The 19,111-nt window shown below is 37.6% G+C and overlaps 2 protein-coding genes across 8 annotated transcripts in view; one reads left to right on the forward strand and one right to left on the reverse strand.

Moving 5' to 3' along the window:
• The window catches only part of EBF4 (EBF family member 4), a 98,756-nt gene that overhangs the window by 33,786 nt on the left and 45,859 nt on the right, over positions 1–19,111 (forward strand). The gene's annotated exons all lie outside the window — the stretch shown is intronic.
• Positions 17,400–19,111, reverse strand: part of LOC100927631 (N-acetyltransferase 8) — a 57,502-nt gene continuing 55,790 nt past the window's right edge. The window contains exon 3 of the mRNA XM_031943053.1: positions 17,400–18,219. Coding sequence (XP_031798913.1) covers positions 18,075–18,219 — 145 coding nt within the window. The 3' untranslated portion in view covers positions 17,400–18,074. The remainder of the gene's footprint in view (positions 18,220–19,111) is intronic.

The raw sequence follows: 19,111 nt of genomic DNA on the forward strand, positions 1-19,111 counted from the left end.
AAAAACACAAGGCAACATTAAAACCTTTTAAAATGCCAGATTAACCCAATTTCCTTTTTTGGGAGTGGGGCAAGATTACTAGATTGGGGAATAAGAGACTAGTTTTAAAATTGGCAAATCCCTTTATATACACAATCTCACTTGAGCCTCACACAACACTATGATAGATATTCTACGAATTGTTATCATGATGGTTTTATCAGCCTCAGTTTCTTCATCTGTAGCATGTGCATCATAATAGTACTTAAATCCCCAGGATTGTTGTAAGGATCAGTTGAAATAACATGTGTCAAATATTTTGCCAACTTTAAAGCACCACATAAATGCTAGCTATCATTGATATTGTTATTTTCACCTTTATTAAGAGAGGTATAGTGTCCAAAGTGAGATAGGTCTGTATTCTGTTCCACTATTTTGTTCACTTACAGGAATTATATTCTAAGAACATTGACAAGCTGAGGAATTTCCTTCAAGAAGGGATTAGGATGGTGGGAGGACTTGACTCAGCATCAGCTGAAGGAATTGAGGGTACCTAGTCTGAAGAAGAAATGACTTGGGGGAAAGATAGAGAAGCCGGCACATGGAATAAAGGCCATTCTGCTTGCCCCAAAAGTCAAAGAGGAGTAATGGGTGGAAGATGAGAGAAGCAGATTTCAACTTAATATAAGGAGAACTTCCTAACAGTTATGGTAGAAAAGGCTGTCATGGGACAGGGGTCTCCTTATGGAGGCTGGATGACCACTTACCAGTGCTCAGAAAACCAGAATTCTTATTTAGCTTTGAATTATATCAGGTGACTTCTGGGGACTGAAGGAAGGAAGGAAGGAAAATTTATTTAGTACCTACTATGTATCAGGCATTATGCTAAATGTTTTACAAATATTATCTCATGGGATCGTCCCAACAACTTTTGGAGGTTGGTGCTATTATTATCCCCATTTTACATTTGAAGAGTTTGACATGACTTGTTCTAGGTTACACAACTAATAAGTGTCTGAGGTTGGATTTTGTCTCAGGTCTTCCTGAGGCTTCTCAGTCCTAACTCTATCCACCCTAGTGTTACCCTAACAGCCTCTGAGAGTATAAAAGCAATTGGAAACTAATAAGCATTATGGATATAAAAATCACTATATATGATATTCTTAATAATAAGGAATTTACAGAATCACAGAACCTGAGTTGGTAGAGACTTTGGAGTCATTCAGTTTAACTCATTTCTGGATAGGAATCCCCTTCCATATTACTGTTCTGTAAGAAATGACCAACAGGATGATTTCAGAAAGGCCTGGAGAGACTTACACGAACTGATGCTAAGTGAAATGAGCAGGACCAGGAGATCATTATATACTTCAACAACAATACTAGATGATGACCAGTCCTGATAGATCAGGCCATCCTCAGCAACGAGATCAACCAAATCATTTCTAATGGAGCAGTAATGAACTGAACTAGCTATACCCAGAAAAAGAACTCTGGGAGATGACTAAAAACCATTACATTGAATTCCCAGTCCCTATATTTATGCACACCTGCATCTTTGATTTCCTACACGGGCTAATTGTACAATAATTCAGAGTCTGATTCTTTTTGTACAGCAAAATAATGTTTTGGTCATGTATACTTGTTGTGTATCTAAGTTATATTTTAATATATTTAACATCTACTGGTCATCCTGCCATTTAGGGGAGGGGGGGGTAAGAGGTGAAAAATTGGAACAAGAGGTTTGGCAATTGTTAGTGCTGTGGAGTTACCCATGTATATATCCTGTAAATTAAAGGCTATTAAATAAAAAAAAAAAAAAAAAAAAAAAGGAATCCCCTTCCAGTCTTTCTATCCAGTCTCTGTTTAAAGACCTGTTGATATCAGAGTCAGTCATTCTGCTTTTGGATTGTTCAAGTTGTTAAGATGTTCCTTAAAGCTAAAATGTGCCTCTCTACAACTCATCACTTCTGGTGTTATCTAGTTCTGTCCTCTGAGGACAAGTAAAGCAAATCTAATTCCATTTTCAGTCTTGGGTGCTTGGAGATGACTGTTATATCTATTTCACCCTTTTCCCCCAGATCTTGTCTTCTCTTGGCTAATTCATAACTCAGAAGGTCATAGACCTAGATCTGGAAGGAACTTTGGGCTTCATCTTCTCCCCAAAAGGAAATAACTCAAAAAAGGAAGTCAGATTTATCTGGCATGAACTGTTCTTGCTGAAGCTGTCCTGCCTCTTGATGGATCATTTCCCTTTCTAAATGTTCCAAAATTAGGCTTTTAACAATAGATTCTAGATTTTTTGGAGGCAATTGGGATTAAATGATTTGCCCATGGTTACATAGCTAGTAAGTGTCTGAGGCTGGATTTCAACTCAGGTCCTCACTTTATCTACTGTACCACTTGCTGCCTTGTAGGTTCTCGAATTTTGCTGGAATCAAAATTGTTGCACAAAATTATAGTTTGGAAATGAAACCCTTTTCTTTTTTATTGGAAAGCATGTCAACATTTGCCTTTCTTCAGTCAGGTATCCTTTTCTATTCTCCAGTATTTTTCAAAGATTTTTGTTTGTGGTCTCGCTTAGGCCTGGTGGTTTGAAATCTCAAAGGGCAACTTGATCTTCTCTTTTAATTTTCTTGCTCATCTCAATATCCTGTTAACTATTTCTTATTCTATTTTTCCCCAGCAAAAGATTATTCTCTTTGATAGCAACTTAGAAGAACTGAGTAATTCTGCCTTCTCTTCATGGTCTGCTGGCATTAACCTAACTTTTTTTTAAACAATAGCTTTTTATTTTCAAAATATATACAAAATCTAATTTATATTTTAATGTATTTAACATCTACTGGTCATCCTGCCATCTAGGGAAGGGGGAGGGGGGTAAGAGGTGAAAAATTGGAACAAGAGGTTTGGCAATTGTTAATGCTGTAAAGTTACCCATGCATATAACCTGTAAATAAAAGGCTATTAAATTAAAAAAAAACAAAATATATACAAAGATAATTGTCAACATTCACCCTTGCAAAACTTTGTGTTCCAAATTTTTCTCCCTCCCTTCTCCATCCCCTTCCCTAGACAACAAGTAATCCAATATAGGTTAAACATGTACAATTCTTCTATACATATTTCCACATTTATCATGCTGCACGAGAAAAATCACAAGAAAGGGAAAAAATGAGAAAAAAACAAAAAACAAGCAAATAACAACAAAAAGGTGAAAAGACTACATTGTGATCTACATTCAGTCCCCACAGTCCTCTCTCTGGGTACAGATGGCCTCTCTGTTAGAACTGGCCTGAATCACCTCATTGTTGAAAAGAGCCACGTCCATTAGAATTGATCATCACATAATCTTGTTGTTGCTGTGTACAGTATTCTCTTAGTTCTATTCTCTTCCCTCAGCATCAGTTCATGTAAGTTTCTCCAGACCTCTGTGAAACCATCTTGCTGGTCATTTCTTATAGAACAATAATATTCTATTGCATTCATATCCCATAACTTATTCGGCCGTTCTCCAGCTAACGAGCATCCATTCAGTTTCCAGTTCCTTGCTGCTACAAACATTTTTGCACGTGTGAGTCCTTTTCCCATTTTTTGATCTCTTTAGGATTCAAGCCCAGTAGAGACACTGCTGGATCAAAGGGTGTGAACAGTGTGATAGCCCTTTGGGCATAGTTCCATATTGCTTCCAGAATTAACCTATCTTGAAGAGCAGACCTGACCCTTTTTTATCTTTCTCTCTCAAATCTCTCCAGTTCATCTTCCACATGACTGCCAAAGTGATTTTCCTAAAGCACACATCTGACCATGTTACTCCCTTCATTGTGCCCTCTAGGATCAAATGCAAACTCCTCTGTCTATCATGTAAAATCCTTTACAACCTGGCTCCAACCCATTTTTTATCCTTATTATATATTACTCCCCTCCATGCATTCTACAATATAGCTAAACTGGCCTTTCAGATTCTTACACGTCAGTCCGTTTCCCATTTGCTTGCCATTGCACAGGCTGCCTGCCCCCTCCCCACCTAGATTATCCTCCCCGCTCTTCTTTTGCCCCTCAGAGTCTCTAGTTTTCTTCACACATCAGTTGGTGATATTTTCTACATGAAATTTTTCTTGGATCTCCTGATTGCTAGCATCTCCCTCTCCTCTCATTTACTTTATATATATTTTGTATAAATTAGAGGCCACTAGGTGGCACTGCATTGGATAGTGTGTTGGGTCAGTAGTCGGGAAGATCTGAATTCAAGTGCAGCCTCGGACATTTACTAGCTGTGTAATCTTGGGCCAATCACTTAACCTTCTTTTACTCAGTTTACTCACCTGCAAAATGGGCATAATAAAAGCACCTGTCATACGAGGTTGTTGTGAGGATCAAATGAGATAAAATTTATAACATGCTTTGTGCAGTCGCTGGCACATAGTAGGTGTTTAATAAATGCTTGCTCCTTCCTTCCTGCACATACTTATATGCGTATGCGTAGTCTTTCTAATATCATAAACTCCTTGAAGGCATGATCTGCTTCTCACCTTTTCCTTATAACCCAGATGCTTGGCATATAGTAGGTGCTCAGTAAATCAATCGATTGATTGCACTTACCCATGAAACCACTAAAACTTTAAGTGGGTTTTTGTCTTTGTTAGCATTCATTGCCAACTAGCTCATTTTGAGTTTTAGCATTCCTGATTTTATTCTTACATGACTTTGCCTCTGTTTGGTATTCATCCTTAGTTACCTGTCCTTGATTCCATTTTCTACATCAAAAAATATAATTTGGCCAATGAATTCCCTCTGTACAAATCCCCTTTGGTCTATTTAGGCAAATCATCCTTTTCTTCCTCCCTGAAATTTCATGCTTCCATTGGCAGACTTCCATTTCAGATGGCTGCCTGTCTCTTCTGGACTGACTCCTCTTGAATATTAGCCCATGAAATCCTGTCCTTTCTCTGAACCTTTTGAAATGCTCTTACCTAAAATAGAGGTTATCACCTCCTCCCAGATACTTTCTCCTCCCAGACTATTCATGACTCTCTTCTCTCCTGATTCTCTTTCTGCCTGTTGGACTGTTCCTTTTTAGACTTCTTTGTAGGATTATCATCCATGTTTCTTTTTTAAATTTTTTATTTATTTTTTATTATAGCTTTTTATTTACAAGTTATATGCATGGGCAATTTTTCAGCATTGACAATTGCAAAACCTTTTGTTCCAACTTTTCCCCTCCTTCCCCCCATCCCCTCCCCCCCCAGATGGCTGGTTGCCCAATACATGTTAAATATGTTAAAGTATAAATTAAATACAATATAAGTATACATGTCCAAACAGTTATTTTGCTGCACAAGAAGAATCGGACTCTGAAATAGTGTACAATTAGCCTGTGAAGGAAATCAAAAACGCAGGCAGACAAAAACAGAGGGATTGGGAACTCTATGTAGTGGTTCATAGTCATCTCCCAGAGTTCTTTCACTGGGTGTAGCTGGTTCAGTTCATTACTGCTCTATTGGAACTGATCATCCATGTTTCTTGAACCCTATGTATGGACATGCTTCAGGATTTTGTCATGGGATCTCTTTTCTATCTCCACTTTCTCCCTTGACAACTTCATCATATTTCAGGGGTTAAATTGGCAAGCACCACTATACAGGTGATTCCAGATATACATATACAGCCTTCATCTCTCTTCTGAACTCTAGTCCCATATCACTAATTACCTTTTGGAATCCACTTCAAACTCAACATATCCAAAATGGAATTCATCCACTGTTTCCACTAAACTCACCCTTTTTTCAATCATTCTTCTGGGCAGGTAAGTTCAAAAATTCAGAATTCTCCTAGACTCTTCCCTCTTGTTACCCCTCATGTCTACTCCCAGATAGTTAACAAGCATTTATTAAGCAACTACAATGTACCAGGACTGTGATAAGCAGTGGAGGTACAAAAGAAAGTAAAAATAATCCCTGATCTTAAGGATCCCTGTCTAATATCAGAAACTAGCATGTGCAAAAATGATTTAAACAGGAAAAACTGGAGATAATCTCAGAGAAGAAAGGAAGGAAAGAAAAAAGGAAGGAAGGAAGGGTGGATGGTGAGAGAAAGAAAGGAGGAAAAGAAGGAAAGAAGAGAGAAAGGAAAGAAGAGAGAAAAAGAAGAAAGAAAAAAAGGATAGGGAAGAAGGAAAGTAGGAAAGAAGGAAGGATGATGAAACAAAGAAAGGGGAGAAAAAAGAAGGAAGGAAGGGAAAGAGAAGAAAGAAAGAGAAAGAGGAAGAAATAAGGAAAAGAAGGAAGGAAGGAAGGAAGAAAGGAAGGAAGGAGGGAAGGAAGAAAGAGCAATAGAGAGTGAGGAAAGCTCCAGCAAGTGTCTAGAGAGATTTCCCTCACATGTTTTATTATTCCTGTCGGGTTTTGTTCACTTCCTGATCATTTCCTGACCTCATCCATTTCATGAGTGGGATATTTGTCATACATATTGCTTCTAGTCCCTTTCTATTCATCCTCACCCAAATCTTCTCTATCTTGCTTCCTTCCTCTGGTTTTTAGAGTTCTTCATATAAAAATATGTTCTTCATCTTTAGTGCTGTGCCATCTTTCCTTCCAACTAATTTGCTCCTTTTGAGTAAGAAATAAGTTTCCCAGTCATTAGTATCCTCCCATCAAGTTTCATGCCTATGAAAATGAATTTGTAGAAGACTTGAATTCAGATCTTGCCTCTGACCCTTACTATTTTTTTTTGTATGATCTTGGATTAGTCACTTAATTTCCCCAGACTTCAGTAGGTTGGATTTGATGGTCTCTGAGATCTCTATCAATTTGTTTGGTGGCAATATGGTATAGTGGGGTTAAAAAGCCCTGGGTTCAAATTTTACTCTAGCTGTACATAGCTTATTAGCTTCATAGGCAAGTCCCTTAACTACTCAGTGACCTCAGGCAACTCTTTTAAGATTGTGAGTTACAGTTAAGTTGCTTTTTTGGTATTGGTGAAAGGAGTTTCCGTACTGGAAGTTCCATTTACTAATGAATTTTTTGATTTGTATCCATCACCCATATCCATTCCCCTTATTTTGTAAAGCCTTGGATTTCATTGTTGGCCTTCTTCCTAGATATTTCCAAATGGAAATTACTGTTTACTTTGACTGATAACTCTTCTTCCTATGTGGGATTAGCTGCTTACTGTCTGTTATTGGAATTGGGACACAATATTCTCCCTCCCTATCAATTTTCATTTAGAGCCACATAGATCAACTATCCAATGCAAATATATATATACACACACCTATCTTTCTATCTTTTAGTGGCCCTTGTTATATACAATTGATCCTTGATCAAATACCTATGTTTTAGGACAGCTAGCTAGAGCAGTGGATAGAGCACTAGCCCTGAAGTCAGGAAGACCTGAGTTCAAATGTGGCTTTAGGTCAGACTTTCTAGCCATGTCACCCTAGGCAAGTCATTTAATCTATTTGCCTCAGTTTCCTTATCTGTAAAATGAGATGGAGAAGGAAATGGCAGGTCACTTCAGTATCTCTGACAAAGAAACTCCAAATAGGGTCATAAAGAGTCAGATATGATTGAAAAATGACTGAATAAGAACAAAAGGGACCTTAAAGGACGTAGATTCCAACTTCCCCTCATTTTACAGATGAAGCCACTAAAGCACAGAGAGATCAGGTGAAGTGCTCTTTGAATTCAGCTTTTCCTGACCCCAGGACCAGAATTCTATTTATTGCATCACCCACATGGTTCCACAAGGAGAGAAGCCATCCAGCACTGATCGGAATAAAATGATGAATAGTGATAGCTGTTGGATCCACTGAGGGATCATATGTCCATATGGAAACTTGATAAGGACAACAGGGAGGTACACAATCCTCCCAGGCTCAGGTCCAAAATATTATAAAGAATCTCCTGCCAAGCCTAACAACCATCATCTACTTTTGGTGATTCATGTGAAAACAAATGATGGAGCCTTGTTGTCCTGAGGAAGAGACTCAGAACATCAGAGATACAGGTGTTCTCATTGCTGCTGCCAATAGAAAGTATGAGCTGCGCAGAAGAAAAATGAGTTTGGGACAGGTTCAGCTAGTTAAGAAGATGGTACCTGAGGACATTATCTAGGCCTATCACTTTTTTTAAAATTAAAGCTTTTTATTTTTCAAAATACATGCATGGACAATTCTTTGACATTACTCCCTGCAAAACCCTGTGTTCCAGTTTTCCCTCCTTCCCACACCCTCTCCCCCAAGTAGTACAATACCTGTTAAACATGATAGAAGTATATGTTAAATCCAATATATGAATATATATTTATACAACTATCTTGCTGCACAAGAAAAATCAAATCAAACTGGAGAAAATGAGAAAAAAATAAAATTCAAGCAAACAACAACAAAAGGAGTGGAAATACCATGTTGTGATCCACACTCAGTCCCCACAATCCTCTCTCAGAGTGCAGATGGCTCTCTTCATCACAAGACCATTGAAACTGATCTGAATCATTTCATTGTTGTAGAGAGCCAGCTCCATCAGAATTGATAATCTGTATTATCTTGTGATCTATCATTTTCTTATTGGAGAAACCTTTACTTATGGTTTCCCAAAGGATGGGCATTCAGCTTCTTGAAAACCTAGCTGCCTCAAAAAGTACCTTTCAGTTCTAAATAAATCTCTGGTTTTAGTTATTCCTGGTAACACAGTTCATTTTCTCCTCAGAGGGTACAACTCTACCTTGAATGGGAGTAGCTTCAGTCATACCTGTTATACAGTTCCAAAGGTTCAAATTCAATGGTCTTATTCCTTTTCTTCATCTTTTATCATTTTTTCCACATCTTTCTGCTCCCCCTCCACATCTCCCCTGACTCCCCCCCCAGCCCCTGGCCCATCTTAGCTTTCCTCCCTTTGTTTCCTTTGAAGCACTTCCTTCCTTCTTTGAGGGGCACATTCTCCCAGTTAAGCCTGAAATTGCTCCCCAGCCCTTCAGCCTCTTCCAATGGGCACAGCAGCCTGCATTGTCATGCACAGGTGGTGTCTACTTAGCACTGGCAGGCGCCAAGCAGCGCATGCTCTGTGGATCCCTGGACAGTTCCTTCTGCCTTTAGAACTGAAGCATGTAAGATTTCAGTTCCCTGACACTTTCATTTACTCACTCTCATGGTTCTGTTGCAGCAAACTGCCTGATTATTGTGTTGAGAGCTTCTGACAGAGGTTTTATCTATTGTGTATTTTCCCATCTTTTTCTGGGGACTTTTCCTCCTTTTTTATTTACTATCTAAAATGGTGGTGTCAAAATGCAAATAGAAACAGAGGCTGTAAATCTATTCCTGAAGATCTCTGAAGCCTACATGGTGACTTATTTTCAAATTTTAATATTATCAATGTTTTATTGTATTTTTTTTTGTGAAGTATTTCCTAATTATACTTTAATCTGGCCCAGGCTGCATTTGTGTTTGATACTTCTGAGGTTAACCATTGTATGTTACATAACATTCAGATTTGTTGACCAAGAAATAGGGAACCCCTATAGATGTGTGGCTAAGAAATAAAATTATGGAAATATTGTTGAAAGAGGTTGTTCCAACAATTGGCTTTAGGTAACCTAGAAGTAAGGAGACTGGTCAGGAAGATACTGAAGGGTGATGGACAGATTAGCTCCAGGATTATATAACAAGATACCTGAACTATAGAATCAGATAATTACTCTTAGAATCATAGAATTGTGAGTTTGAAGGGTTCTTATTTATTATATAGGTCTATCACCTTCTTATTGAAGAAATCTTTACTTATGGTATCCTAAAGGATGGGCATTCAGCTTCTTCTTGAAAACCTGCTAAATTCAAATAGCCATGTGACCCTGAACACGTCACCTGATCTCTCCGTAGCCTGATCTGCTCAGTAATGGGAAGTTAACCCTGCCCAAAGCAGCCCATTTCATTTTGGGACAGCTCCAATCTCTAGGAAGTTCTCTCTTCCATTAAGCCAAAGTCTACCCCTATTTAGTCAGCCAGCTTGGTTTTGCCTTTGAGTAACAGAGAATGTCTGCTCTCTTCCCTTTCTGACAGTCTTTCAAATATTAGAAGATAGCTATCCAGTCTTTGCTTTTCTCCTCCAGGCTAAACACATTTATTTCCTTCAGCTCTTCCTTATATAACACGGTTTCCATCCTAATTACCTCAGGATGCCCTCCAGCTTGTCAATACCCTTTTGAAAATGTGATGCTTAGAACTAAACGCACATTTAAACTGCTGTTTGCCCAGCACAGTGGGCAGGGGGATTTTTACTTCCTGTGATCTGGAAATACCACTTTCATTAATGTAACTTGATAGTGATACTAACATCTACTTATGTAGCACTTGACAATAATCAGGAGCCAAATCTGGTTTCTGCCTCCACAACATGTGGCCCCTTCTTGACACCTATAGAACCACTCCACCTCCACCCTGGTACAGACTCTCATCACCTCTCCCTGGACTTTCTTATTGGCTTCCCTGCCCCTAACCCACCCTTTATAAAACTGCCAAAGTGGTTTTCCTAAAGCATAAAGCATTCATCTACTCAATAAAGCCAGTGGCTCCCTATTGTCTGTTGGACCAAATATAAGTTTCATTGCCATTTATTCCTTTTCAGTTTTATTGTACATTTTTCTCCTTCATCATTTATGGTTCAGCCAAACTAAACTCCTTGAAAATTCCTCATTTATGGTATTGTATTTCCAGTTTTTGCTCCTTTGCCCTGGATATTTTCTACCTGGAACACAATGTTTCCTGACCCTGAATGCCTAGAATCTCTAGTTTCCTTCAAGATACAGTTTAAGTATTCCATTGAAATGAAGACTTTTCTGATCCCATTAGCACCTAAGGCCTTCTCCTCCAAACCACCTTCTGTTAATTTTATTTATTCCTAAATCCCCACAGTTTATCTTCCCCGGCTCCCAGTAAGCTTCATGAAGACAGGGGTTGTCTTTACATATTTACCTAAAACTGAGCATGATGCCTGGTACATAGTAGACACTTATAAATATTTGTTGTTTGATTCAAAGAATTTTCACATATATTGATTCTACTTTTTTAGCAAACACTTTTGGTCAACAAAAAATTCTTAGATTTATTTTTTCTCTTTTTTTGGTTTTTTATATTCAAAATATATGTATAAAGAGTTTTCAACATTCACCCTTGCAAAGCCTCATGTTCCAAAATTTTTCCCTCACTTCCACCCACCCTCTCCCCCAGATAGCAAACAATCCAATATATGTTAAACATGCACAATTCTTCTATACATGTTTCCACAATTACTAGATTTGTTCTTAACAAAAAAAGTTTTTAAAGATACATCTCCCCATCCTCTATTTTTGCAGTTGATTTTTGGGTCTTAAATGAAGGGATTTCACATTTATCTCTGTTGAAATAAGCCTTCCTTGTTTATCAGTCAATGTAATTTTGGGTTTTTTGCTTAATCATCTATCAATCAATATATATTTATTAACACCTATAAAAGGCACAGTGTTAGGTAATGTTGTGGATTATAAATCATATAAGATAACAGTCCCTGATTTCATGATGCATACAGCGGCGGAGGGGGGGGGGGAGGAACATAACCTAGCATTTATATAGCAATATAAAGTTTGCAAAGCACCTTACATGCACTATAGCAAATGATCTTCACAACAATCCTTTGGGGTAGGTACTATTATGATTCTGATTTTAGGGATAAGTAAATGAGGCAGGCAGAAGTTAAGTGATTTTCTCAGGTTCATTCCTGAGTAAGCATCTAAAACCAAATTTGAACTCAAGTCCCCAATTTCAGGTCCAATGTTCTATCAACTGTATCACGTATTTACAAATAATTGCTAGATTTATAAGAAGTGTAAGATTTGGCATAAACATAAAGTACCAAAGATGCAAGAACAAAAAAAGGCAATGCAAGAATGAAATCGCTCTTCAAAATAATAATGTAAGTCATCTCCCAAGGTAATCCATGATTGATGGCCAGAGGAGTTGTTTAGACTTAAGAGGAATTAAAAGATAGAAAGCATTACTCTGGGAAAGGAATGCTTCTCAGGGGTTGGGGGGATTAAAATTTGCCCTTGAAAAGTGTATAGGATATCTATAAAGAGGGTAAAGGGAATAGGGTGAGAAAATAATAAGAAAGAGCATATATGTTTGGGAGAAGTGAAAAGCCAGTCCAAGATCCAGTAGGAAGATAGATGTTGAAAAACCTAGATCCAATGGGAGTTCAGATTGAATAGTTAGAATAGGCCCAGGAAGAACATGAAGGCAAGTGTAGTGAAAAGAATGGTAGGATAATTTTGCTAAACTTCTGCAAATCAAGACAGCATTTAAATTTGTGATGGCTTCAGTGAAAAGATGGGCACAGGAGCAGAATGGCAAAAAGAATATTGGAAAATATCGGTCAGGTTTAAGGGAAAAAAAGAGGTCTTAAGATATGCAGCCTATTTAGAAACTTCACTTTATTCAAAAAGAGAAATGGAAAGGCCTCTCAGTATATTCCTCTCTTCTCTGCTCCCATATAAGCATCTCTTAACACAGAATACAAAAGAAAGAAGAAGGAGGGAGCAGGTCAGTATGATCAACACATAAAACATGTTTGAAAGTGTGTGCTCTGTTCCCCTTCCCCAGTCACTCTACCTCTGCAAAGAAAGGAGGGAGGTACGTCCTTACATCTCTTCTTCATTGACATGCTTGATATTCTTTCCATTTTCATGTTATAGTCAGTATGTATATTGTTTTCCTGGTTCTGCTTACTTTACTTTATACATCAGTTTCTATGAGTCTTCCAATGCTTCCCTGTAGGCTTCATGTTCACAAATTCTTAAAACAAAAATATTTCTATGCCTTACAATCTGTTTAGCCATTCCCAATCTATAGTCATCTACTTTGTTTCCAGTTCTTTGCTACTACAAAAAGGGTTGCTATAAATATTTGGGCAGATATTGGCCCCTTTTTTCTATTTTTTGACTTCCTTGGGTGAATATAGCTAATTTGCATGCAATTATAAAAGCTTCAGTCTAACCCATCCAAATGTCAAAACATGAGAAATGGAAACAGAAAAATCCTGACCTTGATTATCACCATTTCCTATAAAAATTTAACTGATGTGAACAGTTGCTACATCAAGGAGGCCAAAGGTTCTTAAAGAATACCTTAACCAGAAATTACTTTATCTCCTTGCTAAATTGAGAGACATGGCAGTCAAGGGAGCACTGGTCCAGAACACAAGCTTACTTGTGAAATACTATAGAAGAGGATAGTGGAAAATTATGAGGATTATTGCCTCACAAAAGAGTGAAAAGTAGTAGAGGTAAAAATAGTCCAACTGATTGTACATATATTAAACTGGAAGGGGAAAACAAATAAATAGAAAATGGAACTAGTTGGTCAGTTTCTATAACAATCTATTTTTATCATCAAGAAATGTGGAACCACCATATTTTGGTTCTTCATACTTTGGTCTCTGATGTACACAGTAGCAGTAGAAATAATGTTTAAGAAGACAAAATTGGGAAAAGTGGCTAAATCAGGCCACGTCACAGAGGAAATATGTGCTGAGGCAACACAATCTGGAAAGCATTAAGGTGATGTTGTATAAGATACTTTAAGGAGAAAAAGATACCAAAAGAATGGCAAATCATGACAATATTAATATCCATGAAGCATAATTTAAAAGACATTAATGTGTTTATCCACATATCTACTTTTTATCTTCTTTACCAAATTTTTGTAAGAATAAGCTATACACATGTTAAAAGTGGTTTTAAGTAAAATATGAGGAGTAAAGAGACAGGGTTTTGCAAATGACTTTTATATAGTAAATCACAGTTTTTGTATTTAGCAAATTGATTGAAAGATGCAAAAAATACAAGATCCTTACATTTACTTTTTTTTTAAATTTCAAAAAAGCATTGATTCTGTTGAAGAAAACAAGCTTTAAAGTCTCTTCTCCAACAAGAAATCTAGTATCACTTTGTGCTGATTGTATCAAATCTCAGGACTTTCTCAATGAAATTCATAATTATTCAGGAGAGCAATCTAACAATCTAAGTAGAAAAAACCAAAGGGATAAAAAATGCCTATTGTTCAGAAATTATTTCCAATTCATTGATTTAATACATTTATATATATTATATATATAATCTTTTGACAGATCCTAGAGATCAACATTGAGCTCAGTCAGAAATTGAATAGGACAGAAAATAGGTGAATTGCATTTGGGAAATGACTAAATATCTTCAATAGTATCAGGCTGTTTCTAAAAAGAAAAACCAAAATTTTTAACATTATTCTCTCAGTGGATACGGCATAGTTGTGGCTCTTCAGATACTACAGTCTCCAAAGAATCAAAGTTGTGGGTGACCTATAGGGAAATAGTTGGATGAATGGTGGATTTCAGTGGTCCAAAGCATACTTTAAAAAATAATCTTTGTCATTTTTGAGCTTATGGAATTTCATGCAGGAAATATGTGATTAGAAAGGGTTGTGGACCAAGTATGTATCCAATGAGAAATAACAGAGCTGCGCTGGTACCTTCCAAAAGCAAAAAACAGAAACCTGAAGGAAGGCCTTCAAATCATTACCTAGATTTTCTGTGGAGGCCCTGTGGGAGAGTAAGAATTAAATTAAGAAGGTGTGGATGGATTACTTTCTGCACCAATGGAAGAAATACTTTTATTGAAGGGAACAAAACAGATCTATTGAGATATGAAGTGTGTGATAATGGACAAACATTTAGATATGGATGGAATTCTGGTCAGAGGTTGTGGTCAAAGAAATAGAATTGTGAGTTTTCTATGGAAAGGGAATCATTAGGAATATAGAGAGACAAGATTGGAGATCTGAAAGCTGAGCCCTGAAGAATAGTTACTGTTAGAGGGAAGGAGAAAGAATAAATATCAAAGGAAACAGAAAGAGTGCTCAGAAAGGGAAGAGAAAAATCAATATGATGCAATGCCTTAGGAGGAGGGAAAAAAGATGTGGTCAACAATGCCAAAGGCTGAAGAGTAGGCAAAGAGAATGAGGGATGAGAAAAGGCCAGCAAATTTGACCCTGGAGAGAGCAGTTTCAGTTTAGTTACAGAGACAGAAGATACATTTTAAAGGATTAGGGGAAAACAGGTGGTAAAAAGTAGAGGTAGCAGGTATTGACTATTTTGTTCAAAAAATCTGGCAATGAAAGAGATAAGAAAAAAATAGAATAATTGTTAGAATTGTAGATGCTTAAAGTTAAGGAAGACCTAGTTTCCACACCATCAATTATCTACTGGACATCTCCAATTGGATATCCCATAAGTAGTTCAAACTTAACCTGTCTAGAATGGTACCCATCACCCACAATCTAAAAAATATTCTTTCTCTAAATTTCATTGTTAAAGGCCACTGCTCTCCTTACTGCTACCCAGATTTGAAATAATTAATTTCTGTCTTGTCATTATCCTCCATCACCACCATTTCCAATCATCTTTCAAAGCTTGTCTGTTCTGTATCCACATCATATCTTTTGTCAACCCCTTTGTCCATTCAAATGGCCACCACCTTGTTTTACATCATTTTCAAAATTCTGTTCTCTATTCTCTCACTTAGACTGTTGCAATAGTGGATTGCACTGGGATTGGAATCCCAGATTCTAGTTTTCCCCTAATTTAATTCATCCTCTATGAAGCGACAAAATAATGGGCCAAGTTAGTTAAGTTGGGAGCAGCTAGGTGGTGTAGTAGATAAAGCACCAGCCAGGTGGTCAGGAGTCAGGAGGACCTGAGTTCAAATCTGGTCTCAGACACTTAACACATCTTAGCTGTGTGACCCTTGGCAAGTTACTTAACCCCAATTGCCTCAGGGAAAAAAGTTAGCTAAGTTGGCTCTTAGATAAGAGACACTATAGCATCATTGGGTTTACTCTCAAAGCCTTTCCAGTTTGACAGGATCTGCCAAGGAAGAAACAAGAAAGAACAAGTCCTTCTTTTCCCAAGATTCCCCTTGAAGAATCTCCCTTTACTGACTTATATTTGACCAAGAGTATGTAACTAGGGGCAAAGTCCAGATGGCAAGAGAAGCTATATTGTCCCAGCTTATATAGATAAGATCACCCAAAGGCCCAAAGAAAGTAGTATCCTCCACAGATCACCAGTCCTGCTTCCAGCCTGACCCCTACCACAATTGTCTGGAGTGGGAGGGAGGAACAACCCCTGTGTAGACATATTTCCCCCATCCTTGCCACCATCAAGAATAATAGACCAACTGTCACCAGTAGGTAGGCAAGCTAGCCTAGCTGCCACAAGGGATAGAGAGGAAATGGAATGTGCTAGGTGTGCCATGCTGCCATCACTGCCACCATCTCCTTCCACCCCTTTATGGAGGTACCTAAGAATCTCAGGAATACCAGAACCTCTGAGGCCATTAGTCCTTCCTTTATCCTGGGCCCCACTAGGATACCCTCTTCCAAGTGAATAACACTTATGGAGACCTGACCCAGCTTCTATCTCTGCAAATGCTATAAGTCTGACTTTTCAGCAACCATAGCTACTGAAAACCAAGAAAAGAAAGTTCTTGTCACCAGAATCCTTGGCACTGCCAAAAAGTTTGACATCAGAAATAGATCTGGTCTTATCAATGTAAATGGCATCAAGGAAGATATATTACCATCTGCCTTGTAATTGAACTTTAAACACCAATGGTCCTTTTAATCTGACATAGCTAAAATCTATCTATTGACTCCCTGTATTAGAAGAAGAGTTCATTTAGAGTAAGGTCTGCTTTGATTTTCTAATTGTATCTACAATGCCTACAGTACTTGCTCATAGTACAGAATAAGCACTTAAATGTTTTGTCATTCATTTATATATTCATGTAAAATAACACATACTGAACACATTTTTTAAAAGTTGTGTAGTTCAAGTCTACATTATCAGAAAAGCAACCTACCTAATTTATCCTACAAGTCTATACCATAGACTTTCTTTTTTATGTTTTTAAAAAATTATTTATTTTTAATACACATTACTTTATGAATCATGTTAGGAGAGAAAAATCAGAGCAAGAGGTAAAAACCATGGGAGAAGGAAAAAAACAGAAAAAAAAGAAGTGAACATAGCATGTGTTGATTTATATTCAATCTCCATAGTTCTTTTTCTGGATGCAGATGGAATTTTCTATCCAAAGTCTATTGGGATTGCTTTGAATCACTAAACCACTGAGAAAAACCAAGTCTTTCATAGTTGGTCATCTCACATCCTTGCTGTTTTTGTGTACAATGTATTTCTGGTTCTCCTTGTTTCACTCAGCATCAGTTCATGTAAATCTTTCCAGGCCTTTCTAAAATCAGCTTGTTTGTAATTTTTTATAGAATAATAATATCCCATTATCTTCACATAGCACAGCTTGTTCAGTCATTCCCCAGTTGATGAGCATCTACTCATTTTCCAATTCTTTGCTACCACAAAAAACTGCTACAAACATTTTTGCATGTATGGGTCCTTTTCCCTTCTTTATACCATAGACTTTCTACTTCATTTATGCTCACTCACCCTGAACTCACCTGTCCCAGGCTCAGAATGATGATATAGGTATTGATGAATTTATTCAGAGGACTACTTGTCTAGCTACATGTCATGGTTTGGTCCATACTATCCACTTAGGTATCCAGTATGGCTTATTGGATGGAACTCTCTTTCATTAGTCATGGAACTCTCAATTTTGCTTTGTAACAGTTAGGGATTCTTTGATGTTAGTATGGTATCATCTGTGAATAATAATATTTGAAGAAACTGTCAGTAGATAATAAAAAAGTCCAATTTTAATATCCCATTGTGGTATAAAGATAACTCCAAGTTAACAGCAACAGATCTGGTCAAATTAGCACCAGAGTCCCTGACCCTAGACATTTTAGATTACCTCATATGAAGACCACCTAGCTAAATGTGAAGAAGATCATCAAGAGAAAGTGAGAATATCCCAACAAATCAAGCTCTCCAAAAATTGAATGGATATCCTTCCATTGGCAGTCTTCAAGAAGAGGCAAGATGATCTTTTGTAGGATGAGTTGTGGGTGGGAGCTGGACTAAGTGACCTCTTAATTCCCTTTCAATTCTGAGATTCTATAACTTTGATCCAAAAACCAGGCTGGGGGCAAAAGGAGGGTGGAATGGTAATAGTAGAGTAGAGGTTAGAGTGTCTTCCTGGGGAGAGCTCTGCAACTTTGTGTGAGAGGCCCCTCTCCTTAGCATTGTCCAGCTTTTGGTCCTATAACAAAAAAGGAAGAATAGAAGATGATCAAGATGATGCAACAAAAAGGGGCTGGGGAAGAAGAAAGGGTCTAGGTTTGGATTTTGTTGTTGGAATTAGACCTTTCTTCCCTCCCACCTCAGGACTATATTTTTCAATAAGAACCATACTCTGGTGAAATGAAAAATATTTTGACCATAAAATTCATATATAATCAGAAACTATTACAAAGACCTCTACCTAAGTTGGATTAACAAGCATTTATTAAGCTCCTACTATGTGCCAGGAACTGTGCTAAATACTAGGTATACAAAGCAAGGCAAAACAAAATTTAAAAAAAAATCCCCACTTTCACATTTCGTGGCTCAATAGGGAAGATGACATGCAAACAATTGTGTACAGACAAGGTACAGATAGGATAAAATGGAAATAATTAAGAGAGGGAAGGCAAGAGGAACTAAGGAGGACTAGGTAAAGGTTTCTTATAAAAGATACATTTTAGCTGGGACTTGAGTATATATATGTGTGTGTGTGTGTGTGTGTGTGTGTGTGTGTGTAATATGTGTATGTTTGTATTGCAAGAATAGGCACAATACATAGACAAAGTGGCTAAAAATGCAGCCACCAATGGTCCTGTCAAAAATGAATTTAAGGGCCCACAAGCACCTTAATCTCATTTATTCCCCTTGACCCCTGAATGAAAAAATATATAAACAGAGCAGATTCAGGTGAGCCCAAGCTCCAACCCTGGAACAGATGGGAAAGGCAGCATTTCCCATCTGTATTATGTTCTATCTTTCTTCCAAGCAGCAAACAAAGCAAATGATGGAACCTGGCTTCCTCCCTCTCTCACTGCTCTTTCTGTGTATCCCTCTCCCCAATTCCCTAAAGCAGGCAACCTTTTCTATTT

This window comes from Sarcophilus harrisii, chromosome 6, assembly GCF_902635505.1.
Source record: "Sarcophilus harrisii chromosome 6, mSarHar1.11, whole genome shotgun sequence".
NCBI lineage: Eukaryota > Metazoa > Chordata > Mammalia > Dasyuromorphia > Dasyuridae > Sarcophilus > Sarcophilus harrisii.